At 34.8% G+C, this 27,708-nt stretch overlaps 1 protein-coding gene across 1 annotated transcript; it reads right to left on the bottom strand.

Moving 5' to 3' along the window:
- Nucleotides 1–141: 141 nt before the first annotated feature.
- On the bottom strand, nucleotides 142–26,558 carry Ppp1r2 (protein phosphatase 1 regulatory inhibitor subunit 2). The gene is made up of 6 exons (XM_076867400.2): nucleotides 26,143–26,558; nucleotides 16,054–16,161; nucleotides 12,512–12,589; nucleotides 11,813–11,907; nucleotides 5,889–6,053; nucleotides 142–3,100 (listed from the first exon to the last, which is right to left on the bottom strand). The coding sequence occupies exons 1-6, from the start codon at nucleotides 26,262–26,264 to the stop codon at nucleotides 3,054–3,056; spliced, it is 615 nt and encodes a 204-aa protein (XP_076723515.1). The 5' UTR covers nucleotides 26,265–26,558; the 3' UTR covers nucleotides 142–3,053.
- Between the last annotated feature and the right edge of the window lie 1,150 nt (nucleotides 26,559–27,708).

Raw genomic sequence — 27,708 nt, forward strand, 5'->3', positions numbered from 1 at the left:
GATTGTGCTCTTGATTTTCCTAAATGCTATAGAACTGCAAACAGAATAAAATTATCCTCAATTTTTCAGACTAAAATAAAAAACAGAAACTCAAACTAAATACCTGAAATATAATCCGCTTAAATCATACAGTATCAAATCAATAATCCAAATAAAGTTTATTTGTAAGTTACAATTTTTAAAATGAATTTTCTACAGTTTAAAAAAAAAAATTGATAAAGACCATGAAAATTTAGTCAGATCTGGATTTGAACCTTGTCACTTAGCAGGTGTGAGACAATGAAAAATGAGTAACTTGGCCAGGAGCATTTTCCTTACTTATAAACAGGTAAGAATGAATGCCTGCTTTGCATGGTAGTTTAAGAATTAGCTAGGGACCTAGTACTATGTTAGGTAAGTGCAAATAATAATAGGTTCTCATTAAATGGTAGTTCTTATTATCAATTCTACTACAACTAAACAAACTACTGAGCCACAAGAGAGTCCAAGGTCTACTTGGTTAGTGGAATATGATCTTGAGATAGTTGGCTAGTAAAATAAAATCCACTCACAGTATATGACACTGTATAATACGTGTAGCACATACTAACTGAAGCGAACAATATGAACAAAATGAAAGTTTAGGAGAAAATGGCATTTTGCTTTAATCTTCAACTGATTCTTATTTTAATATCACATTATACCACTAAGTCTTAGATTTTAAAAACACATTTTCCCTACCACGTGGTCCTGGGATTTAACACAGAGGCACTCAATCAGTGAGCTACAATTACAGGCCATTTTTATTTTGAGACAGGGTCTTGATAAGTTGCTGGGATTTTAAGTAGCACCCACTTTAAGAAACCATTTCTGAACTTGGAAAACACACTAGTTGATACTAAAGAGTTTAGCAGAAGAAATAAGGCTGAGAGTAGAATCTACCTTGGCTAAAACTAAATACAGATTACTTTCTAAGCTTTACTTTTTAAAAAATTTAATTTTTTTGCAATATGGGGGAATCAGACCCAGGGCCTCATACATGCCAGAAAGGTACCCCTGAGCTATACTCTCAAGTCCACAAAGTTTCATTTTTTGCTTATCCAATACCAGGTCAATTAGGAACTCATAATTTGACAAAAACATTCTTATTAGTAGTGTTTGACTATCTAAAATCTTACCAACCATGCTATCTGACAAGTCTTACTCCTATGAGATAATTATCTACTCTCTGAAACTAGAAATAAGTTTTAAGTTTCAATAAATGGTTTGTAGGAAAAAAAAAAGAATCAGTTGTTAAAAAGCCTTAATTTTTCTTCACTGTACAGCAGCTAATTCTAGGAGTATGTGAATACTTTCTAAGAACTGAAAAAGAGGAAGCCAAAAACAGAGGTCTGGGTGTATGAACATATGTACACACTTGTGTATAGACTAAACACAAAACAGAGATAAACATTGTTTTGCTGATAAATCAGTGGTATTACTAGCTAAAATGATTAAAATACCACACTATATTTCAGAGGTACTTTGATTAGATTCCATGACATTCAAAATAATAAGCACATTCTTCTAACAGCAAAGAATCCTCCCACTTTTTATTTACTTCAACATACTGATATTTCCATAAACCTGCAAGTGGAAGATAAGCTGTTCAATAAAAGCCATTTCATATATATATATATATATATATATATATATATATATATATATATAATATACAGAAATTATTTTAAAAGTCTACTCAGATAATGGATTCTTTTGGTACTAACAAAAAATTAAGATACAAATAATTGACTAGAAATGAAACCATCACTAAATCAAGATACACAAGAACTGCACTTCATTTCAGAACCAAACAAAAACCAAATAATTCCTACTGTGTTAGAAGAATAAAGTACATTTGTCATACTATACATTATCATATTCCCTTAAATCAGGAACTATTTAAAAATTTTTAAATAAAAAATGTTCAGGCTTAATTCTGTCTGTACATTCAGGAACAATTATATCACTGGTTACATACATTTCTCTCATCATGCAAAAAAGCCTCAATTGTTTTCTAATGTCTAATTAAGTCAAATGAACTAATAATAGCAATTTAATTACCACACTGTAAATAAGAGAGGTGTAGAAACTGAGCAATTGAATTTTATTTCCTGCCTATAGTATTGTTGCTACTCAATTGATTTTCTTCATCTATCAGAAGAACTATTAAACACTAATGGCCAAAATGAGAATGTCATTATTGTAGCAACTTTGTGTTCCTTACAATCATATGCCTATGTGTAGAAAGGAGGAGAAAACAAAAGCAGAAAGTTAAGAGGTATGTAAAGGGAATACTGATGACTATAATTATATTTATTGAAAAAAACCCAAACTGATCTGGTCTGCTTAGTGTACCAAAACAAGCAGTTAGAGCAGACATTAGTGCAAGTTTAACCTGATAGTTTATTTGTCAAAAAAAAAGCTAGTTCTGAGGAGAAAAAATTCAATCTTTTCCTTGTAAACACAAAGAAACAACAGGAATTTTAAAGAGAGTAGGCCAGAATGTGTATCAATAATACTTAAACTTTCTCAAACAGAAAAATCAAGTTGAAGACAACTGTTAAAATATCTTTTAGCCTGAATATATATCAGCCTATATATCTTCTTGTTCCAATCAACTTTTGTTAAAAATAAACAAAAACCCAACAAACTTTTTATAAGAGGTATCACATCTAGTAGTGATGAAAATAAATTAGTCCCCCTCCCCCCCAAAGACGCTGTTTAACCTCTAAAGCATAAAAAGCTCTACAATATCTTATACAAATTAACCAGTGTTCTTACAAAACTAAAGCAGTTTAGGACTGATGACATTACACTGTATTTGTGGTGAAGTACGAGGCACAAGAATATATGCATTAATTAGGCATTTTCAGTCTAATCAGTCTCTAAGGTTATCATTTAATTCTTGGCAATATATAATAACTGGTATGCATTTTGGTACTTAAGTCATGAATTGTGAAGAACAAGAAGCAGTGTATTATAGTAAAAGGGTTTGTATTTGACAAACAACTGCAATGTTGAACAAATCTCTTCTATGAATTTTGTGATTTGTTTTGCTGTTGGTCATTTGTAGTAGATCCTGCAAAGATAAAGGGAAAAAAAGTCAACATAATTTGCTGCATATTGCTAATCCTGGAACTATTTGAGCTTAAGCCCCTTTCCACTGATATGGATAATAAGCAAACATAAAAACCTGTAGGCCTAATTAGACTGATCTGAAAAAATCTTTATGCACCCCTTAATATTCTAAAGGGGATATCAGGAATATGTATATATTTGGTGATAGGACAAACAGGTTTCAGATTGAATAGTTCTGTGTGTAAATTTCAGAGGAGAGTTTAATGATAATACAAATACCTAAAGCTAAAAAAAGAAGCTTTATCTTAAAACTATAAAATATTACACCTTAGACTCTGCACACTTTTTTTTCTTTACAAAAACAGCAATAAAACAGGTGGAAACAAAGAGAGAAAGGGGGTAGGTAAAAGGAAGGGGAAGAGGAAGAAGACTTTAAATGCTCAAGAAGTAATGGATTTTATAGAACCCAGAGATTTAAAAGCTGGCTTAAAAAAAAAAATTAAGAGCCCCCAAAGAATTTCATAATGCTAAGCAGAATTACTCCTTTGTAAATAGTACACTGAAAAAAAAAAAAAAAACTAGTCACTGAGCTATAAATTCTAAAACTTATACTTACATAGAAAAAGATACACATTAAATGTGTGAAACTTAATGTCTTATAGGCAGAGATGGACAAAGGCTCAGAGTTATTTTTCAAAAGCTAGGTTTAAAAAAAAAAATCTGGGCTGGAATTGTGGCTCAGTGGTAGAGCACTCGCCTAGCACGGGTGGGAACTGGGTTCGATCCTCACCACCCCATAAAAATAAAGGCATTGTGTTATATCCTCAGCATCCCATAAAAATAAAGGCATTGTGTTGTATCCATCTACACCTAAAAAATAAATATTAAAAAAAAATCCCTTTATTCTTTGACAAAGTGGTGCTGGGTAAAGACTTCCAGCAGTAATGAGGGGTATTTTCATTAAGAGTTGACACTGAGTGAGATACAACTGCGCCTGACTGTAAGCCTAGCTACTCAGAAGGCTGAGGCAAGAGGACCATAAGTTCAAGGCCAATCTGGTAATATGATGAAACTTTCTCAAAAAAAAGAAAAGAAAAAGAAAAGGAAAAACTGGCGATGCAGTGGAAGAGCACACATTAAGTTCAATCCCCAATATCACACACACACACACACACAAAAAGCCAGACACTGTGGTGCATTCCTGTGCATCTCAGCTATTCAGAAGACTGAGGTCGAAGAATTAAGTCTGAGGCCAGCCTCAGCAACTTAAAAGAAAAACTGCATCTATTCTAAAAAGAAAGTCGGGTATTGAAAGTCTGAGAAGTTGGTGAAAAATTATAAACAAAGAAACGTTCACTTGAACACATCAACAAAAGAAATCCACAAGGGCTGAAGATTTAGCTCAGCAGTAGGGCACTTGACCATGTGTGAGGCCCTGGAATCAATCCCCATCATCACAACGAAGAAAAAAATAAAGGTAAAATGGGAAACAAAGACCCCAGGGCAATTAGGAGTTAGGAAAGCAAAAAGTAGGTAATATATTTTTTAAAAAGAAGAGAGATATGTAACAAATACTCCTTAAGATGACATCTGTTCAAGTTAAACATAAGCTAAACAGACTATAGCATATACAATGGAAATGAAATGCTATATGAATCATACCAAAAGGCTAAAGCATAATATGGATAACAAAAAATATTGTAATCCTGACACTATATAATAAGACAGTGACTCATCAGGCTGTATCATAGAATTACTCATATTTAATACTATGCTCACCCAAACAATATAATAATTGCTTACTTTCCTGTAACTTAACTATCTTAGGCACCACAAATAAAATAATTTACACTACTGAAAAGCAGTAGTTTGTGAATACAAAGTGTAGGTAGTAGGTATCAAAAAACTTCACTGATAGTGTAGAATATTCACCTTTGTTAAATACCAGAATAACCGATGATCAAAAATAGGGTCTGTGGGTGTAGTACAGTGGTACAGCACTTGCCCAGCATGTGCAAGGCTCTAAATGCCCAGCTTTCCTGGCAAGGCTCTTCCCCTGTGAGTAATAGAGTCAGCCACCTGTGGATGAGATCTCTGAAATCATGAGCCCCAAATAATTTTTTCTCCTCTATGATGTTTTTGTTGGATATTTAGGTCATTGCAATACAAAAGCTGACTAAAACAGCCAGTCATGGTGGCACACAGCTATAATCTCACCATTCCAGGAGGCTAAGGCAGGAGTACCCCAAGTTCAAGGCTGGCCTCAGCAATTTAATGAGACACTGTTTCAAAACAAAAAAATAAAAAGGACTGAGGATGTTGGGCATGGTAGCACATGCCTTTAATCTCAGCAATTTGGGAGAGTGAGGCAAATTTGATCATAAGTTTGAGTCCAGCCTCAGAAACTTAGCAAGGCCCTATCTCAAAATTAAAACAAAATAAAAGGACTGGGGAGGATAGCTCAATCCCCAGTACTGGAGCCCGGGGGTGGGGATAGGGAGGACTAGATAGATAGATAGACAGATAGATAAGATAAATATTCTTGTACAAAGCCAAGTAAACTATAAGAAAAAATAGACATATATTGTAACACGAGCTCTTAAATCAACTCTAGGCATAAAATTTTCTTTTGAAATTGGCCACAGGATTAAAATTTTAGAAACACTGGCATAATAATAAAGCTAATCAGCAAATTTTTCGGAGGTTTTTGATAAGTATAAAGCCAAATAAAGTATATTATCTTAGTCACAGAGATCACAAGCCTCAGTGATATTTTTAAAACATCTGACCTTGATTTGATTCTTCAATATTCATGCTTTCTCCATCTGCAGTCTCTAACATTTCTTCATCTTCATCATCATGTAGATCTTTTGAAATTAGTTGTCTAGCTAATTTAATATTCAGTCCTTCATTGTAGTGAAGCTTCCTCTTCATTTCAAATTGTCGCTTTTTTTCTAAAACATACAAGAAGGAAAAAAAAAAAAAAGCTTACAAAGTCTTGACTCAAGGATTTGCCCAAGCCTATTTTCCAAGTAAAGTTTTACTGGAACACAGTCATATTCACTTAGTTTTGTCATGTTTAAGGCTGCTTTTGTGCTAAATGGCAATATTGAATCATTTAAAAGACCATAAAACTTATAGAATCTAAAATACTATCTGTGCACTTCATGGAAAAAATTTATCACCTCTGCTTTAAAATGGTTCAAACACATCTCAATGGAAGAACAGGAATAAGACAGAGCCATTGCAAATTGTTTGTAAAAAAAAAAAAAAAAAATGTGAAGATACAGGAAAATTTTCTAGCAAGAACTGAAAGGGCAAAGAGCAAGCTAGGACACTATATGTTATGTTATGTTATGTTATGTAGAGAGAGAGAGAGAGAGAGAGAGAGAGAGAGAGAGAGAGATAGATAGATAGATATGGATGGATGATATGAAGCCTGTACACATATACAGAGAAAATAAAACTCAATGATTAATAGTGGTTATTTCTGGGTCAAGGAACTATGAATAGTTGTAATATTTTCATGATTTCTATTTTTGTAACTAAGAAAAAATTTCTTTAAAAAAATCCTTATTATCTGTTAAGAAACTGCCATGATTCTAGTGTTCACCACAGAAACAAAGTTAGCTGCAACTCAACACAACTGGTAAGCCTCTTACTAATAGCACTTTAAAAAAAAAAATAAAGAGGGAGGGAGGGAGAGGGAGAGGGAGAGAGAGAGAGAGAGAGAGAGAGAGAGAGAGAGAGAGAGAGAGAGAAAGTTTAATATTTATTTTTTAGTTATTGGCGGACACAACATCTTTCTTTGTATGTGGTGCTGAGGATCGAACCCGGGCCGCACGCATGCCAGGTAAGCACGCTACCGCTTGAGCCACATCCCCAGCCCCACTAATAGCACTTTAAAAGGATTCTTTACTGCTGTGTGCCAGCGAGCCCAGATTTTTAAATTTCTAAGACCAATAATAAAAATGAAAAAGGGGGTCAGTATGAAACTGCCAACTGTTTACCAATGAAAATAATATCACCACTGTAAAGATTTTATTGAATTATTGCTGGACACAGTGGCACAGACCTGTAATTCCAGTTTACTGCTGAAGTAGAAGGATTCCAAGTTTGAGGACATCCTTGTCAACTTAGCAAGACATTGTCTCAAAGTAAAAAATAAAAAAGAGATAAAAATGTAGCTCAATGGTAAAGTACCCCTATGTTCACATCTCAGAACTGAGGGGCAGTGAGAGATTTCATTGAATTATTTTAATTTCAAAAAAGATATAGAGACATCACTCAGAATAAAGGTATTCAAAATACTTTCTTATTGTCCTGTAATTCCTTAAGTTTTCCTTGCCTTCACAGAAAACAGAAATGAACCACTAACAACATTTTAAAACTCCAGACTTTTCTCTTAATACATATTTTGTAAAAATGAATTATATACTAAGTAAGTCCATTTTTAAAGTCTGTTTTTCATTTATTGTATCAGGATGATTATATACCTAATATTCCCAGGACAGTCTCATATTAACTTTAATTAGTGTTTTTCAAACTACATTATGCATCTTTAGTAAACTACAATCAACATTTAAAAAGACGAAATAAAACAAGATAAACTGAAATGTTATCACATAAAGCACAGTAAATTTGTGCAAATTTTACTTTTTTAATTTTATGTGTACAGATATAAATGGATATTGGTAAAAATACAAATGGCCAAATCATTTTTCAACTCAAAGATAGGATGTAGGTAACCCATTACTCCACATTCATATTAAAAGAGAAATTGTCAAATACTGCCAACTGTTTACCAATGAAAATAATATCACCACTGTAAAGATTTCATTGAATTATTGCTTTTCTCCAGCAGTGGGGATGAAATTCAGGGCAAGGAAAGAAAGGTACCACAATGCTATCTATCTATCTGTGGTACTGGTGTGCTTTACCACAGACCCACATCCCCAGTCTTTTTCATTTTTTTGAGAGAGTGTTTCGCTAAGTTGCTGCAGCTGGCCTGGAATTTGGGTTCCTTCTGCATTGGCCTCCTGAGTTATTGAGATTACAGGTATGGGCCACAATGGCTGGTCATGAGCTGTTTAATTTGTAGTTTCTTATTTCTAGGACTTGATATTACAATATTTTTCTCTTTGTGAATTATATTTCTATTGTTTAAGAAAATATTTCTTTTTAAGTCTATAAAATAGTGAACTTATTTATTTATTTTTTTTTTGGGGGGGGGGGTGTATCGGGGATTGAATCCAGGGGGTTTAACCACTATGCCACAACTCCAACCTTTTCTTACATTTTATATAGAAACAGGGTCTTACTAAATTGCTTTAGGGCTTCCTGCCTCAGCCTCCCAAGTTGCTGGGATTATAGGTATGCAACACTGTGCCTGGCTTAAACTTGGTTTTGTTTGTTATAAATTTGGAATATTCAAAATTTATTACATCATTTAAAAATATAAAAATATTCATTTCATAGAAAGCTGCTAATATAAATGACCTCAATCTTCTTTGAATATATATTATACACACACATGTGTGTATTTTTCACTACTAGCAATTGAAGCCAGTGGTGTTTTATAACCCTAAGCTACTTTCCTAGGCCTTTTTTAAAAATTTGAGATAGTGTCTCACTAAGTTCCCAAGGCTGGCTTTGAATTTGCAATTCTCCTGCCTCAGCCTCCCAAGTTGCTTATTATAGGTGCATGCCCCCACACCTGGCTTCTCTGAATATTAGTATTTATATTTGTAATCTTTATATGGCAGAGCAACATAATGCAAGGAGTAAATGAACATTTGAGTTTCAGAACTACTTCTAATAATAGTCAATTTATATGAACTCAAAAAGTGAATTATGCTTTTTATCTACTTTCCCTTTTTATGGGGATTATCTCGATTATTTTAAGTTTTTAAAAGTTAACATTTACTAAGCACTTATAATATGCCAGGATCAGCAGTAAGTGCTTTAAATGCTTTATTTCATTTGCCACCAACAACTCTAAAATTAGACTTTTTTTTTTTTTTTTGAGATGGAGGTCTCACTGTGCTGCCCAGACTCCAGGGTAGCTGGCACTTCAGGTAAGCACCACAACACATTTAACTCTAAAACAAGTATTCTTATGGCTCTCATTTTAGAAATAAGAAACCAAGGCTGGTCACAGTGGCACACAAATGGAATCCCTGTGACAAGCTGAAGTAGTAGAATAGCAAGTACAAGGGCAGCCTCAGCAACTTAGTGAAACCCTGTCTCAAAAAAATTAAAAAGGGATGGGGATATAGCTCAGTGATTAAGTGCTTCTGGGTTAAATACATAGTAACAACAACAACAACAACAAAACAATCCCCCAAACCAAAACTAAACTAAACTGAGGCTCACAGAAATTAAGCAAATCAGCCAAATGGCATATCTGGAGCACAAACATAGGCTTGTCAGACTCCACAGTCAATAATCTTAATTGCTGTGCTATCAATTACAAGATAATCTAAGAATCTATCAATAAGCAATGATTTTTTTCAGACATGTAACTGTTTAAAGAACAGTGATTGATTTGATACTACATGTACTAATATTGGGATGACTAAAAAAAAAGAGGAAAAACTAAAAAGTGGGGAAAAAATTCCCTATATAATTTATTAACTCTTATCAGTGGGACCTGAAATTATGAAATTAGTCAAATGGCACCCCCTAGAGGCTTTCTCATGTAACTACAACTTGAGGAAACCCCTAATTACCAAGATCATCCAAACTCTTCAATATACATTAAAAAAAAAAAATTCCCTGTTTTTTGAAAAATAATGAGGAACCAAACCTAGAAATAATTTCTATTTGAAATCCCATTTCAAAGGCTTTTTTGGGGTATATTTTGAAAAAAACAAGTCAGGAAGACATTTAGAAGAAATAAGTGAAAATTTCTCTTTTGAACAAATATTAGGTTCACACCATCAAATTGGCAATATTCTGAAGATAAAAAGAATAGCAAATTATACTTAAGTAGCTATACATGACAAAGATTCTGACAACTAGCAAATATTTGGAGTCAATTCTAATGTTTCTAATTTTACTTATAGTACAGTAGTCCCCACATTGTAAAGTTTCAGTTATTTTGAGAGCATGTGTATGTTTTTTCTTTTTTTTAATCTTTTACCATATACATTTAGTTTTCTCTTTTTTGGTAGTGCCAGAGATCAAACTTGGGGTCTCATGCATTTTAGGCACGTGCTCTACTACTGAGCTACATCCCCCCAGTCCTTTGTTTTTTTAAGAAAAATTGAAAATAAACCATATACCATCATTCCTCAGTATTTGAGGGTTTGGTGCCAGGATCCCCTACAGATACCAAAATCTTCAGATGCTCAAGTCACTTATATAAAATGTCGTAATAGTTACATATAACCTCCCCACATCCTGTATAATTTAAATCATCTCTAAATTACTTAAAATGCCTGATACAATGTAAATGCTATGTAAATAGTTAATACGATATTGTTTGTTACAGTGAGAAAAAAAATCTGTATGTGATCAGTACAGACTTTTTTTTCAAATATTTTTCAATCCATGGTTGGTTAAATCCATTGATATAGAATTTGTATCTATGAAGGGTCAACTGTATACAATTTATTAATTATTGGGAAGACTTCATTTACATGTTCACGAAGTATAAAAAGTTAACAAGGTAAAATATATTCCTTCTTTCCCCACCTCCACAGATAGTCACTGTCAGTTGTAAAAACAGAAATTGGGAGTAGGCAGCAATGCCTTAACTGTGTAAATACTGTATGGACTATAAGAGCATCTTCCATTCCTGTTTAAAAAAAAAAATGGCTGTTTCCATCTCCTTGGTCAAATATGACAATGCTGCTCTTTTTTTTTTTTTTTTTTTTTTTAAGTGGTACTGGGGATTGAACCCAGGGGTGCTCTACCACTGAGCTACATTCCCTGCTGTTTTTATATTTTATTTTGAGGCAGGGTCTTGCTAAGTTGCCTAGCCTGGACTCAACTGGAATTACAGGTGTGCGCTATTGCACCTCTCTTTTTGTTTTATGGACCCTATATAGATATTCACTCTACACCTGACCATCTTGGCACATTTGATAAAATGTACCACTATCTTAAAATAGAAAAAGAATGAGCAAGAAGGAAATGAGCTATTATCTACTTCAAGATCATTCAAACACTCAATGACTCTGAGAGCATTACATTTCTGCACCGGCTGTACTGGGGGTTGAACCCAGGGGCACTTTAGCTTGGAGCTACATCCTTTCTAAAAGATTTTAATTTTTTAAAATTCTGAGACAGATTCTTGCTAAGTTTTTGAGGGTCTCACTGAATTGCTGAGGCTAGCCTCAAACTTACAATCCTACTGCTTCAGACTTCTCAATCCCTGGGATTACAAGCATGTACTACTATTCCTGGCAGCATTAATTTAACATGTATTCACAATGTACCAGACACTAAAAAGTACAAAGAAAGGAATACTTACAATGGCTGTAAAGATGACAAAAATGTCTCCGGAATATTTTAAATTGGGAGGGAAACATTATATAATAAACGCACATTGGTAGAATGTGAATTATAAAAATACTGCTTTCCATTTTCTTACCATTCACTTCCCAAAAATGAAAACCATTTTCCAATCTTCCAAATAATTTTCTTTTTCTTTCTTTTTGCAAAAATTATAAGCTTCATGCTGAAAGCAGAAAAGGAAATAAATTACCTTGTTCTTCAGGTGTGAGTTCACTATCCTCCTCTCCACTGCTTTCGTGTTCCCGAGACTGATACTTTGGTTCTGAGCCTTCAGCAGCAGATAATCTATATAACAATCATTTACAAAGAAGTTAAGACTGTGATACCCTTATATTATTTGCCTTAATCAACTTTTGAGACTCATGAAAACATCTGAAGATCATTAATATATTAGCTATAACCTGATATGGAAAATGAAAAGTAAATGAGTAAAACTGGTTATAGAAACTAATAAGCAAAAGGAACAGTGGGATGGGTACAAGAATCAATGATAGAAAAGGAAGAGAGCTTTTAGGAATTAGCTAAAAATTAAAACTCAGATAACATAATATTGAAAAAACAAAAAAATCCACAGGAAATAAGACACATTTCAACATGTTCAGTTTAGGTACTCTAATCTTCCTGCCATCTGTATACATTTATTTTAATCCAAGAAATGAGATTATAACAGTTGGTATGAAAAATCTAGATAAGGACTGGGGATGTTCCTCGGTGGCATAACATATGCTTAGCATTCGTGACCCTGGGTTTAATTCCCCAGAACTGCTTCCCTCACCCTCTGAATCCACAAAAATTAAACTTAAGCTTTTATATTTATAGAAGTAAAGCAATGTAAAATATAACTTTGTACAATTAAAAACTATGTAAGTGAAGGTGCTTTACTACTTACTTCTTAGCTAAGACATCTGGAGACATGGCTTCAGTGGTTTCTGAATCACTATATGCATCTTCATCCTCACCTATCATACTAGAATGACAAGCATGCTGTAATTAGCACGTGCAATTATTTTTCCACTAGAAAAAGAAGTTAAGAAAACATAACCCTATCAACTTAATTAAAATATCAATATATTCACTACTCAGTTATCAAATTTTTGAGACTTAAGTTTATAGTGTTTCCACATAAATATTTCAAAGTATAGCATTGACTGGGGATGTCGCTAAGTGGTAGAGTGCTTGCCTAGTATGCATGAGGTCCTGGGTTCAATCCCTAACACCGAGGAAAACAAAAAAACAAAACAAAAAAAAACAAAAAACCAAACTCCCCCACCCAAAACAAAAACTCTGAAAGTACAGCACCAATTTAAAAACAAAAAACAAAAAACAAAAAACTGATTAAAAAAACAACCATAAAAAATAAATTCAAAAACTCAAATCATTTGATAAAATTATGAAGTTTCAATTATTACATCCAACAGGATAAAACGAATAATGAAAGTAAACTTCTGTCTGGTTTTAGAATATGTATTTACACATAACCATTAAGACAGAGATAGGGCTGGGGTTGTGGCTCAGTGGTATAATGCTTGCCTAGCATGTATGAGGCCCTGGGTTCAACTCTCTGCACTGCATATAAATAAATAAATAAAATAAAGGACCACCAACATTTAAAAAAATATATACACACACGCGTGCGCGCATATATACGTATGTATGTGTATCTGTATATGTGTGTACACATTTGTATATGTGTGTACGTGTGTACACACACACACACACCAAGACACATGATCTATGCAGACATAAGACTAGGTAAAATAATAAAATTAGATATTAAACACCTAATTCAGGAAGTTTGAAAGCTATTTTAATTTTCTCATTCTGTTATCTAGGAAAAAATATACCTCATGTCCCTGCAAAAATGGGCATCCTTGGGGCTGGAGAAGTAGCTTAATGGTGGAGCACTTGCCTAGCATTTGTGAGGCACTGGGTTTGATCTTCAGCACCACATAAAAATAAAGGTATTGTGAAAAAATTCTTTTTTTTTAAAATTTTTTTTTAGTTATACATGGACACGATATCTTTATTTTGTTTATTTATTTTTATGTGGTGCTGAGGATTGAACCCAGTGCCTCACATGTATGAGGCGAGCACTCTACCACTGAGCCACAACCCCAGTCTCCTGTGAAAAAAAATTCTTAAAAAAAAAAAAAAAAAGGCATCCTTAATTCTCAAGCCATTGAATGTATATGAAGCAAAACTCAATTTTATATATATATATAAATAAACTGCTGGTTTATACGTTCTCTGGTTAAGGAGAGAAGTGCTATAATTTAGATGATCTTTTTTTTTTTAACCAAGAGAAGATGAATTAAGTTCATCTATATTATTGGATTTAATTAAGCAGAAAATATACATAATTTGTCAATTTATAGATATGTTCTACAAGAAAATTCTAGAGTATATTATAAAATTTACAGATTATGCATATAACACACAAAATCTAACTTTTTGTATACTAAATAGTGTGAGTGAGATTCTTAGGTAGTGTAACATACTCTTTCTATAAAAAGTATCCTCTTTTAAATATAATGCTTAAAAATGCCATCTGCAGTGGTGCATACTTGTAATCCCAGTGACTCCAGAGGCTGAAGGCAGAAGGTTCATAATTTCAAGTCCAGCTTTGGCAAGTTAGTGAGACTCTGGCTCAAAATAAAAAAAAAAAAAAAAAAAAAAGAAAAGGCCAGGGATATATATAGTTCAGTGTAAAATGCCCTTGTGTTTGATCCCCAGTACCAACCCCCTCCCCCCCAAAAAAACCAAAAAAACAAAACCCAAAACAAAAACAAAAACACTTAAAAAGAAATGGAAGACTGGTTGTAACTCAGGGTTGACTGCCGAACTAGCGTATAGGAGGCACTGGGTTTGATTCTCAGCACCACATATAAATAAATAAAATAAAGATCCATCAACAACTAAAAAAAAAAAAATAAAAAAAAAAAAGAGAAAGAAAAGAAATACAATTCATGAAAAGAATGGTAAAACTGAATGAACTGATAAAAGCTGTGAATATGTATCTGTGTATACATACAGCTTTAATTACTTAGGGATCAACCAACCTTTCAGCAACTCTTAGAATAAAGTTATGGGTAAGGCAAAATGAAACAAAGTCAAATATCCCATTCATTTAGATCCAGCAAAAAAATAATGGCTACATTTTTTTTTTCTTAAATCATGTCCAATCTGAATTATTTTAGGACAATTATCTCCAACTAACACAGGTAAGTAAGGCATGGCTACACCATGTTTACTGAGAACAAAGAAAGCCCTGATTTTGGATTCTGGTTCAATAAAATATGTTTTAAGGTATATACCTATAATTAGAAGGTATGAACTTTTTCATGTCTTTCTTCAAATTTTATTAGTATTCAGCATCATTTTTTGTAACTACCTTCATTATTTCTCCTTATTCTAGTCGCTTTCTTTAACATCTTGTTTTGTTAGTATCAAATCATCCTCTAAAGTTTTCATCCACTGGTTTAAAATACCATATTCTTTTATCTCTATTTTAATGGTGACTTATGAATTTATGTTGTTTTATTTCAATGACAAATTATTTTAGTCCTAGAAATCTTTATTTTTCAACCAAATTAGGGCATAATCTTATTTACTTATTAAACTTATTTAGAATATCCATCTTCTCATGCTTTTTTGTTTTCTTATTGGATACTACAGCACAACATTATTTACTAATTCATTAAAAAAAGTAAAAAAATTCTGAGACTCAAAAATCACAATGTAATTATATGAACTAATAGATTAGGTAAGCTCAAAAAAAAAAAAAAAAAAAAAAAAAAAGAATGTGAGCTAAGTGTAGTAGGTCTATAATTTTAGCTCTAGTCATCAGGTGGCTAGGACAGGAGGATCCCAAGTTCAAGGCCAGCCTCAGGAACTTAGCAAGACCTGGTCTCAAAAAAGGCAGGGGAACAGAGGTGGCTGGGGATATAGCTCAGTATAAATCATCCAATCTCCTCTATGGATAGGGGAGCAGTGGGGTGCATGAGAACATGAAAGAGTAGTAATGAGGTAATGATAACCATCTGTCGGTTCAGTGTGTTAGGAAAGAGTTACCATCTATGCAGTTATTTTCTGCAAAGCAACAGAATAAGTTTCTAACTTTCTACTTGGGAAGCAAATAAACCCAAATATCATCTTCCTTTCAAGAAAGATAAAGCTCACTAATCTATGTGCATCACTAGCAACTAATAACCACTAAGGTAAAACAAATACATGTTTACTATTAATGTACAAAATGGCATTCAGAATTTTAAAGTGATACAAACTATTAATAAAAAATTATGCAACTGTTTTATTAATTAGTGTAGTAATAAATGATATAAAATACAAATTCAAATCAGCTGTTATCTAAAAACTGCAATCAATTAAAGATGGAAATAAATTTAAGAAGGAATAATGACTGTGTAACATTACCTGTGGTAAGGAGTGCTTGGTTCATCTATTTTCATTAAACCATAGTCTTTGTCTGCTGGATGATATGTTGCCAAGATGTTCATTTCATCCCACTTCTGGGATTTTTTACTAAAATAAAGACAAAAAGAACGCTTAGTATCCATATATTATAAACAAAGTATTCAGAATATATATAAGGCATTCAAAATACTATCACATGCTTAGTCTTTATCTGGCTTGTAGAATTAGAAATAATAAAAATCCAGGATTAATGAACCACATTAGTTACATATTTTTGATTTACTAGATATCAATAACTAATTTAAAAAAACATAACAAATATTTTCTTGGCATAATTTCTTCGGGGATATCTATTACAAATGAGAACATAAAACTACAGAGAAAACCTCATCAAATTCTAAATCAAAATCTATACTAAGTTAAAATTGAGAATAAAATTATAGCTTAATCTGCTTTTAATCTAGAAAATTAGGATTTACTTAAGGGAAACAGAAATGCTTTAGGAATAACTGATAATATCCATTCAATAAAGTGTTTATGCAACTACTAAAGTGCTTAATAATTAAATGTCTTAATTATAAATTCTTATCCACCCATTAAAAAGGTCCTCAAAAGTCTAGTCAACATTATTTTTTTTTACATTATACAGTTTGTGAATTTTGTTATGTAATTGAAAATAAAACTATTTTAAAAGAAAATCAATGTAAAATTTTAAACACTGAGTCAAATCACCATTTCTGCATTTGGTCCAAATTGGATAGATTTTACTTTACATATTTTTGATTTCCCTCTTGAAGAATGATGTACTTAATACCATATTCCCTTCTTCATGTTCTCAAATGGGTTTCCCAAGTCATTTCAACAATTACACATCCACTTCTAGCAGGTAAGTATGATTTTTTGTTTTCTTGCTTTCTACCCTAAGACTCGGGTGTCCACATTTCAGACTAAGAATATTTTTTTATTGCAGTAAAAATATACATAATGTACAGTTCACCATTTCAACCATTTTAAAGTGCAATCCTGTGGCATGAAGCATATTCACACTGTTGCACAATCATCACCACCATCCTCCTCCAAAAACTTTTTCATCTTCCCCAACTGTAACTCTACAGTTGAATACTAACTCCCCATATTTCCCTTTTGCCCAGCTCCTGGCAACCACCATCTTACTTTCTGTTGTTATGAATCTGACTACTCTAGGTATCTCACCTTCACTCAAATCATACAGAATTTGTTTTTTTGTAAAGGAACTTAACATAATGTCTAAAAAGTTCATCTATGTTCTAGCTTGAGTCAGAATCTTTTTTAAAGCTGAATAACATTCCAGTGTAGCCAAACTAAGCACTTTTGATTATGCTTCAAGTCTTAATTACCCTTCATTTTCTCAATAGGCAAAAGTTGGCCCAGATATTCCACAGGTGATCCAAACTACAACTCCCGTTTTTCTCCAAAAATCAATGTTAGAAATTGCCTATTTTTTTCACTTTGAAATGGTCAAAACCTTCAAAGCTTGAAAGAAAAATTTAAGACACATGAGTTGTCATTTTTAAGCAGAGAAATAACATTTTAAATGCTGTGGTATTCATTCAGCATAGGACTCACAGGGATATCCACTCCATTCACCTGAATTTTTAACTAACCAATTTAAGTGTCACAAATACCCAAAGAGAGTCACTTGACTGAACTAGACTGAGTAAAAAGGATCTTGCTTTAATAACACTGATTTCCACAGATGCCTAGGATTCTATCCCAGTAATAACTGGTATTGTGGCAGAAAACAAAACAAACTCAACTAGGAGACAGACATTTAAGGTTTAAATTTCAGTTATCCTTCACTAGTCCTATGACTATAGACAAGTTCAGTAAACATTCTCTCTTGGGTTATGTTTACATAGACATTATAATAAGAGGGGAGTTTAATAACAGTTCTTATGACTTAGAATTGTTGAGAGAATCAACTGAAATGATGTCTATAAAACCAAATTATAAAAGTACCATGCAAATATAAGGAGCTTTTATGATTTTAAAATGAAATCTTGGGTTAAGAATCCTGAACAAAGCCAGGTGAGATGGAACACACCTCTGATCTTGGTGACTCAGGAGACTGAGATACAGGTATCCAAAGTTCAACGCAAGCCTCAGCAACTTAGGGAGGAGAATGTCTAAATAAAAAGTAAAAAGGGCTGGGGATGTAGTTCAGTGGTGGAGCATCCCTGGGTCCAATCCCCAGTAGAGCAAAAAAGAATCCTGAAACAAGGTCTTCCTTAGCACAGTACAAGATGGGTTCAGATATGGCATCCTGAAAAGAAGTTTCAACTGCGCTTGAAATGATTTAGATTTAAGGCCTGCCACAGAATGAGCACTTTTAAAAAGCAATCTGCTTTCCATTTCCAATTAAATCTAGTTTTAGAAATTTAATTTTGGTAAATATTTCTATCACCTACAAATTTTTGACTTAGAAAGCCAATTATCAGGTTTGCAATATCCTAAGATTTAAGATAAGAGAAATAAAATAGTCAAGGGTATTCTAATTCACAGGATAATGAAAAAAAAATCTTAAAAAAAAAAATTGGGGTAATGGGAATCAAACCCAGGGCTTCATAAGGCTAGAGAAGCACTCTACTACTTTTTGAGAGAGGTCTTGCTAAATTGCCTAGGCTGGTCTCACACTTACGATCCTCATACCCCACCCACCTGAGTTGCTGGAATTACAGGCCTGTGCCACTGCACCTGGCCAAGTACAAGTTTTAAGAGTAGATTTTGTGAAAGAAACAATCCAATTAATAAGGAAAGCTCATGTTGTAACTAAATGTTCCCTCCTAATAAATATTTCCTACTAAAGATGTGAAGGAAAACTAGGATATCTCCATTTACATCACGGGCAAACAGGCAAAACTACAGTGTAGAGATGTGTATTTAGATAATTATCAGAACTAAGTCAGAATGATTATTTCTATTCAGGAAAAGGAGAAGACCGAAATGGCAGCGACATTTCTGAGTTAATAGAAACATTTCATTTCTTGGGCTGGGGATGTGGCTCAAGCGGTAGCGCGCTCGCCTGGCATGCGTGCGGCCTGGGTTCGATCCTCAGCACCACATACAAACAAAGATGTTGTGCCCGCCGATAACTAAAAAATAAATATTAAAAAATTCTCTCTCTCTAAAAATAAATAAATAAAAACATTTCATTTCTTGATCAGAATGGTAGATACAAAGGTGATTGCTTTTTATTAATTTATTTTTATTTTTTTTTAGCTGTAGTCGGACACAATACCTTTATTTTATTTATTTATTTTTTTTATGTGGTGCTGAGGATGAAACCAGTGCCTCGCATATTTTAGGTGATCACTCTACCACAACCCCAACCCCTTATTAATTTCTTAAGCTTTAACTTTACATTTAATACGCTTTTCTGGATGCATATTACAAGAATACATTTTAAAAATAAACTTAAATGATGGGTGTTGGGTGCTTCCTAATCTCAACATAAAACAAGTTATTCCTAAATGGTAAATGAATTAAAAACGACAATTTATCATCATTATTTAAGATACAAAAAGAATGAAGATGGAGCACTAGTGAGGGGAAGAGACATTATTAACACCTTATAAATCTGTTTTGCAAGATAATGACAGGAGAAAAAGAACTACAGGACACAGTAGAAATTGTCTTTTCTTAAAATTAAGACTAAAATTTAATAAGTACAATCCATGCACCCTAAGCCATTAATAGTTTCCTGTTTTACTTTTTCTTCAGTACTGGGGTTTGAATCCAAGGGTGCTCCATCACTGTGCTACACACTCAGCCCTTTTTATTGCTTTTTGAGAGAGAGTCCTCCCATGCTGCCCAGGCTGGTCTTAAACTCTGATCCCCTGCTGCAGCTGGGATTATAAGCATCTGCCAACATACCTGGCTATGTTTTTAACCTTCTTAATGATTGAATAATAATAAAACACTTAAAAAACCTAGGTAAATAACATAATAAAACACTTTTATTATAACATAATAAAATACCAAATTTAGATATTTAAATTGAATCCAAGATTTTCCTATTTTAAAACAAGGCAAAAATGGGCATATCAACATGTATTCTATTCACTGATGATTTTAGGACAATTTGCTAGGATAGTGTTTCTGGGTTAAAATTTATCAAGGGCTTTGTGGTATAGCTCTATGCTGCTACACAGCCTTTTTTTTTTTTTTTGCGGGTGGTGGTGGTGGTGGTACTGGGGATCCAAACCTGGGCCCTGGGAGCACTCACTCACTGAGCTACCAGCAGATTCTTGTTATGTACCAGACTGGAGACTCAAGTGATGCTCCTGCCACAGACTCCCAAGTAGCTGGGACTCAAGGCATGTATCACTGTACCCAGCTTTCTATATAGCTTTTAACAGAGAAGACTATTTGTGAAGTCTCTAATAATCACTAAAACATTGCTAGGGCTGAGCATCTGTGGGTTTGTTTTTACACTTCAGCAAGTATAAAATAGTATTTAAAAGCTGTTTTGTATTTCTTTGCTCATTATCTAATAAATAGTATGACAAATGCTTATTTTGCTTTCCTTGTGTGAATTGTTTATATCTTTTGACTATCTATTGGTAATTTTCTCCTGTAAATTTGAGTGAATTCTGTAGATTCACATAAATAACCACATTATATATATAACCCAAAATTTCCCCAGCCTGTCATTTATTACTTTCCACTGTAAATGAAAATTAAATTTTTATATATTCAAAGTAACATTCAACCTGTGCATTTCCTTAGCATAAGAGAAAAAGAAATCCTTAGAATTGTTCTTATCCAAAAAAGATAATCATCTTACAAAAACAAGCATTTTAAATAAGGGTCTAAAACAAAAAGTTCCAGCCAGGCACGATGGTGGTGTATGCCTATAATCCCACTGGGGAGACTGAGGCAGGAGGATCTCAATTCAAGGCCAGCCTAGCAATTTAGTGAGGCCCTAGGCAACATAGGGAGACCCCATCTCAAAATAAAACAAAAAAAAAAGCCTGGGGATGTGGCTTGGCATTCCCTGGGTTCAATTCCCAGATCCAACAACAACAACAAAAACCAAACCAAAACAAAACAAAAAAACAGCTAAAAAAAATGCTAGGAATTTTTTAGGTGGAAAATTAGTGAAAAAAAGAAACCACGGGGTATGGAAATTAGCATCCCTAAAGTTTTGGTAGAAACTGTGGAGAAACGAAACTCAAGGAGCAAACCTGAATTTAATCCCGATACCATAATGAAATGTATGACCTTTTTGGATATCTCTGCAGACAAAAATAGGGGAACCACCACTTATATGGCAGCTCTGCTGTGATGGTGAAAGTACCTGCTGGTTTCAGTTTCCTCCCTCCCTCTCGGGTAACTCGTTTTCCTACAGCCTAAATCTGGTCCTGAAAAAGTCACCATTTTTAATTTTGTTAGCTAATGAGATGCCATTTCAAAGAACTACTTGTACTTCTTGTCACTTAATAGTTCTATGATTGAAATGAAATCGCGGATTTTGCTTCAAGGTGTTAAACCTCTAATTGCACATTTCAATAAATGTTTTTCTTTTAATAAAGATTCAACATAGGTTGACAAAGCACAAGACTTTGAAGCTTGATACCACTACTGAACAATTAAAGTAAGACATATAACAATAAAAACTATCACGAGAGAGCAAAAAGTAACTTTTGGAAAACAAACTTTGTTTTACTCAACAAAGCTTTGGATATAATATTCCATGTCCCTTTAATAGGCAGAAAGACGAAGTTGGAGCATGCTTATATCTTACATTATAACAAAGAAAATCCAAGCATAAATTTTTCAAGCTGAATTTACCTGTATTATCTAAGACTACTGTAGAAGTCAGATTGAACAGAGTAGCAAATTCCAAAAGAGATAATATAAAAACAACCTGAAATGTGGGGAAAATTAGAGTTCTAAGTTCTATTATTCTTAACTAACAGAGTAATAGAGTAACAGTTTAGGGTTAAACACTTTAAATTTATTAACTCATTTAATACTTAAAAAGGTATAGATAAAAATAGCTCACTGAAAATCAAGGGTAATAAAATCTGCTAATGAGTGGCAGACAAGATCTGAACCCAGGCAATCTGGTTCTTTTTTTTTTTTTAAAGAGAGAATGAGAGAGAGGGGAGAGAGAGGGGAGAGAGAGAGAGAGAGAGAGAGAGAGAGAGAGAGAGAGAGAGAGAGAATTTTTTTTTAATATTTATTTTTTAGTTATCGGTGGATACAACATCTTTGTATGTGGTGCTGAGGATTGAACCCGGGCCGCACGCATGCCAGGCGAGCGCGCTACCGCTTGAGCCACATCCCCAGCCCCAACAATCTGGTTCTTGATTAACCACTAAACTATAATACTTTTCACATGATAGGCATTAGTAACATTTAACATCATATTTTCATAACTCAAAATGAACATTTTCACACTTTAATTTCTGAAAAATAATACATCTTAAAATAGATGGCATCTTATAATCATAACTGGCAATAATTTTTCTTTCTTGATGGTATATCTTAGAACCAATGGTATCTTATTTTCAACAAAATACTCACACATACTAAGTCTGTCAGGTTAGACCTTCACAAGTTGTGTACTACATTTGAGATATCTTGATATCAAAGAATAGGAATTCCACAATCATAGGACAGTGGTGTTCGAACTAGTTGAAGTACAACTGTGCTATGGTGTACTGAGATTTATCTTTGCCTAATTATGTGGATTTATGGATCCTGTTTGGTTTTAATTAACCCTCAAAAAATGGTACCAGACAAATGGAACCTGAAGAAACTACTCACTGAAACTAAAAAGAACCACTGCAAAATATAAAGAGAACTATAAGAAAACAACAGCACTGAGTCAACTAAAAAGCCTATTACTGATGACTTGATTAGTTCTAACTAGAACTGTATCAAAAAATAAAAAATGCTTAAGTCTATTTGAGATATGAACCTCAAATTTATAGACCTCACTTTATGTGTATATTGAACCTTGAAAGTTATGTGTTGTTAGTACACATATGTGTATATGAATTATGAACATATATATTTGAAGTGTTTTAATTTTTTCCCTTTAAAAAATCTCTTGGTAATAAATCTCTTTATAATAGAGGTCAGAGATGAAATAATTGCATTTCACACAGTAAAGGCACCAACAGAAGGTAGGGTTCCTCGTCATTATTTGTGCATTCTCTATGTGGGGATTCACTTACTTGCTCAAATTTATTTGCAATCCCAAAACTAGTATTGGAGGTGCCTTAGTGGTTGCTCACAAACACAAGCAGACTAAAAAATTTTGGGGTTGTTCACTGTACATATTCCCAGTTGAAGCCAAAGGCAATGCCTGGACTTCTTCTTTCAGCTTTTGAACTGTAAAAGTATCTTTTTCATGGTCTATTTAGTACCATGGGGTTTTTGTTTTGTTGTTTTGCAGTACTGGGAACTAAAACCAGGGGCGCTCTACATTTTTAGCCCTTTTTATTTTGAATTGGGGTTGTGGTAAGTTGACCTGGCCTCAGCCTCTCAAATTGCTGGAATTACAAGTGTGTACCAACACACCCAGCTAGCACCATGTTTTTGTATTTTTATTGGTGAATGGTTACCAAGAACAAAGTTCTGGCTAGTGTTCCTAAGAACAAAGCTGTCACGTGACTTGGTAGATAAACTTTTTTCAGGTAATGGCCATGAATTTAAGGCTAATGAATCAATATGTTAAATAAGATGTCCTTAAATAGAAACACACAGAAAATAAGGTTATATATTGATCAGTTGATGAAAATGAGACTAGAGGCTTGTAGAAACCAAATCCCGCATTTTCCCTGGCAGCAAGGGTTTGGTATTTACTAATTTAGCACCTATGAGGACTTTACGAACATAATTACTGCAAGTAATGATAATCAACTTAGATTCTTGCCTTATACTCTTTGATCATTTTCACATAGACCATTACATTATCTTTATGAGCGTCTTAATTTTTAAGTGCATTGTAAACTGCAAGAGCTATTTATTTTCAGTTCTTTTTATACAAGACGGGGACTGTTGGAATCCTATGTGAAGGAACGTAAACACTATAGAAAGTTCAAATGTGTTCAACTTTATTTTTATTGTTTTTGTTCAAAGCAGCTCTCATAAAGTTTCTAATATTGCTTGCAATGAGCTGTAACATAAATAATAATGTATACTGTATTACTAATATAATTAGTTTCTGTGCTTTACAGTCATATAACACTGATCATGAAAGAGCTCATTTCCTTTGCCACCTGAAACTAAACATTATGAACCTCAATGAATTAGGGCTTCATAGGTTCCTTTGAAAACAAGGATATAACCCTCCACTAGTCAAGTCAGTCCCTCACCTTGCAAAAATCCCTTTTAAGTGAGTCTGCCTCTCCAAAAGTGACCACAGAAGAAGCGATTGTACCTTTTTGAGTCAGTGTAGTATAGTAAAAACCTGGATCTAAATGACAGTCAATTACAGAGAGGCTAACCCTAGAGTGGGGGTCATGGATTAGAGCAGATCAAACTTGAGATAGAGAAGGAAACAAAAGTTAAAAGGAAAAGAATAAGATACATGATAGCTGGACAATATGAAGCTCACATTGAATAACAGCTAAATAACATAAAAGCCAGTGAGAATCATATTCCTGCTGCTGAATACTCTTCTTCAGGCTGCATTGGGAGTGTTGTGTATTTTATTTATTTTTTAATTATCTTGGTCTTCCTGCTCGTTATGTTCTATGTTCTAATGAGATTCTGTTCTTTAATCTCATGATCTCTCTAACCATGACACCCTCAATCTCTCATTTAAAGCAGTTTCTCCAAATAGAGGCTGGAAAACTGAGGGAAATAAAATTCAAGTGTCCAAAGGAGTGTGCATGTAAAGGTGAGTTAATGTCCCTTCTGATCTTAAAAGGCCACCATTTTAAATTACACTGTTAGTACTTTCTTCAAGGTAACACAAATCCCCATAAATATTTGCCTCCATAAAATAATAGTTCCTTTTATGGTCCTAAATTAGATCATTCCTACAGGTATGCCCTAGTTTTAATATTCTAAGATTTCATAAACATCCTTATTTTAGCTTTATGAGTAACATTTCAATAACTTTCTTAAGGCCTTATTTCCAGAACGCAGAGTCCTTATAGTTCCAATATCCTATAACATCCATGATCTCTTACACTTCTCACCCAGGAGTATATTTTATACTTTAGATACTACACTGCAACATCTTTTTTTCATTGAGTATTGTACCTTAGATATCTTTCTCTGTACACAAAATGCTTCTCATTCTTTTTTTTTTTAAGGCTAGCATAATGTTCCATTATACAAATGCACCACAATTAATATTTCACCAGCTCTTACTAATGGACCTTGGGTTGTTGCCAGTTATTTACATTACACACGCTACTTAGAGTGACTATCTCAACTTGCTCTTCTCTGAACTGCTCTGAACTTGGTACTTCTTAATAGGAACAAAAACTAGAAACAGCCCAAAATCTAGTTGCAGATGCATAAATATTTATCAATAAATAACTTTCCATTAAACACAGATCAAAGACTTGGAAAATTTTGGTTTCTTTTACTGTAGAGATAATGACAAACCAGGAACTCAGTAAGAGTGGCACGAAGCTTAATGGGCAAACCGTCTTTTCTTCTGAGAAGTGTATCAGCTTGACCCTAGATCCTAAAGGTAAAATACACTTTTCCTATGGAAAAATTTTAGATGCCTCCGAGATCAAGTTAAGAAATAATAAAAGCTTAAGAGGTGAAGCTTTGAAATTCGGATTAGATTCTCTAATGCTGCCAATTGTGGAAAGTTCAAAGGCTATGTTTGTTTAAAAATACTACATATACACATATACTTTAAAAAATGAAACGAACAATAAATGCCACAGCTCCTGCCTTCTCTGGAATCACCCCACCCGGCGCGGGCCGGAGGAGCAAAGCCGGGCGGCGCCGCATCCGCTCAGCCTCTCCCGCCTGCAGCGCACGGGTCGGGTCCGGTAATCGCGGCGGCGTCGGCACTCGCCCGCCCGGGAAGGAGGGGCTTCCCTGACCGTCCCTTCCGGCTCTCACCTCAGCTCCTCTTCAACGCTCCGGTGGGGCTGCTCGGCCGAGGCCACCACCGATGAAGTCGTAGACGTCTTGTTCTTCAGGATCCCCTTGATGGGCCGGTGCGAGGCCGTCGAGGCCGCCATTACCGGTCTTTCCGGGTGTCGGCTCAGGGTCGCTGCTGGCGTGGGGTCCGGGAAGAGAAGGTCGGGCGCTAGCAGAGACTCGCCAGACAGCCGCGAAGCCCGTTTAGGGCTAACGCGGCCGCACCCGCTGTCGCAGAAAAGACTACCAGCGTCTCTGTCAAGACACAACGACCCCAACGCCCCAGCCAACGCCGCGCGGCTGGTGACCCTCCGCCGCCGGCACTTTACCTACCGACTGCGGAGAGAGGCCGGCCTACTGCCCCAGCCGGGGAGCGACGCCGACGCCGAAGCCAAGCGGGCCCGCCCTCTCGCGATATCTAGGGAGGGGGCGTGGCAAGAACAAAGCCGGCTTCCTAGCCCCGCCCTCTCTGCGCTCCCGCTCTGCGCACCTCACCCCAGCGAAGCGCTAGGAGTTGAAGACAACCTTAGAAGAGGTTCCCGGCTTGCTTCTGTAGACTTTCACGTCTCTCAAGCAGCCTCTCTCCTACTACCTTATGAAGCCGTATTGTTATTTCTTTTTTATGTCGGAAAACAAACTCAGAAGTGACCTTACTCCCCAAAGACGTTAGCTGACTTTCAAAGAAATGGTGTCTCCTTTTCTTATTCAATCCTTAGGAAAGCTTAACTCCCTATTGTAAAATCATTGAATATCAGCGTTGGAATGGTCCTTAAAGACCTATTATGAAATTATAGGATATTGCCTTTATGAAATCGAAGAATGCCCAATTTGGAATACCCTAACTTATTTTTACCACTGAAGAAGTTAATGGACAGGAAGGGGGAAGTGACACTACCATCACCGCCTATCCAGCCTGTCCATATCATTTGAAGACACGGAGAATGCCGTGTGATAATGGAGGACGGGGGTGATAAGTCTATAAGCCAAGGAACAAACAGCTGGGCGGGGCAGAAATTAGGAGAGAGGCTTTCAACAGGTTCTCCCCAAGAACCTTTAGAGGAAGCCAATCCCACTGCACAATGATTTTGGACTTCAAACCTCTGGAGCTGTTTAAAGCCATCTGGTTGTGGTAGTTTGTTGTGACAGCTCCATCCACCTCTTTCCTCTCCTACCTTCAGTTCCCAACTTGCTTATGATAGGACTTTTTCCCACTACCCTGTCCCCTCAGGCTTCTTCATCATCTTCATGATAGGCCAAAATAGACTGCTGCCCTGAAATTCCACCTCCAGCAGATCAACCCTTGAGGACTCAGACTAGAAGGCCTGGAAGAATCCTTATCAAGCAATCCCATGAGTTGGCTCTCCAGCCTTTAACTCAGGCAGGGGCCAGGAGCTTGCCACCCTCCAACACAGTTCATTTTTCCTTAGGACAGCTCAGACTCAGGATGCTTTCCTTAGATTGAGCTGATGCCTGATTCCCAGCAACATCTGTCTGCTGAGGCTGGGGTTAGAGGGCAAGGTTCTACCCTTCCTTAAGCAGCATTTT

Source organism: Callospermophilus lateralis, chromosome 10 (assembly GCF_048772815.1).
Source record: "Callospermophilus lateralis isolate mCalLat2 chromosome 10, mCalLat2.hap1, whole genome shotgun sequence".
NCBI lineage: Eukaryota > Metazoa > Chordata > Mammalia > Rodentia > Sciuridae > Callospermophilus > Callospermophilus lateralis.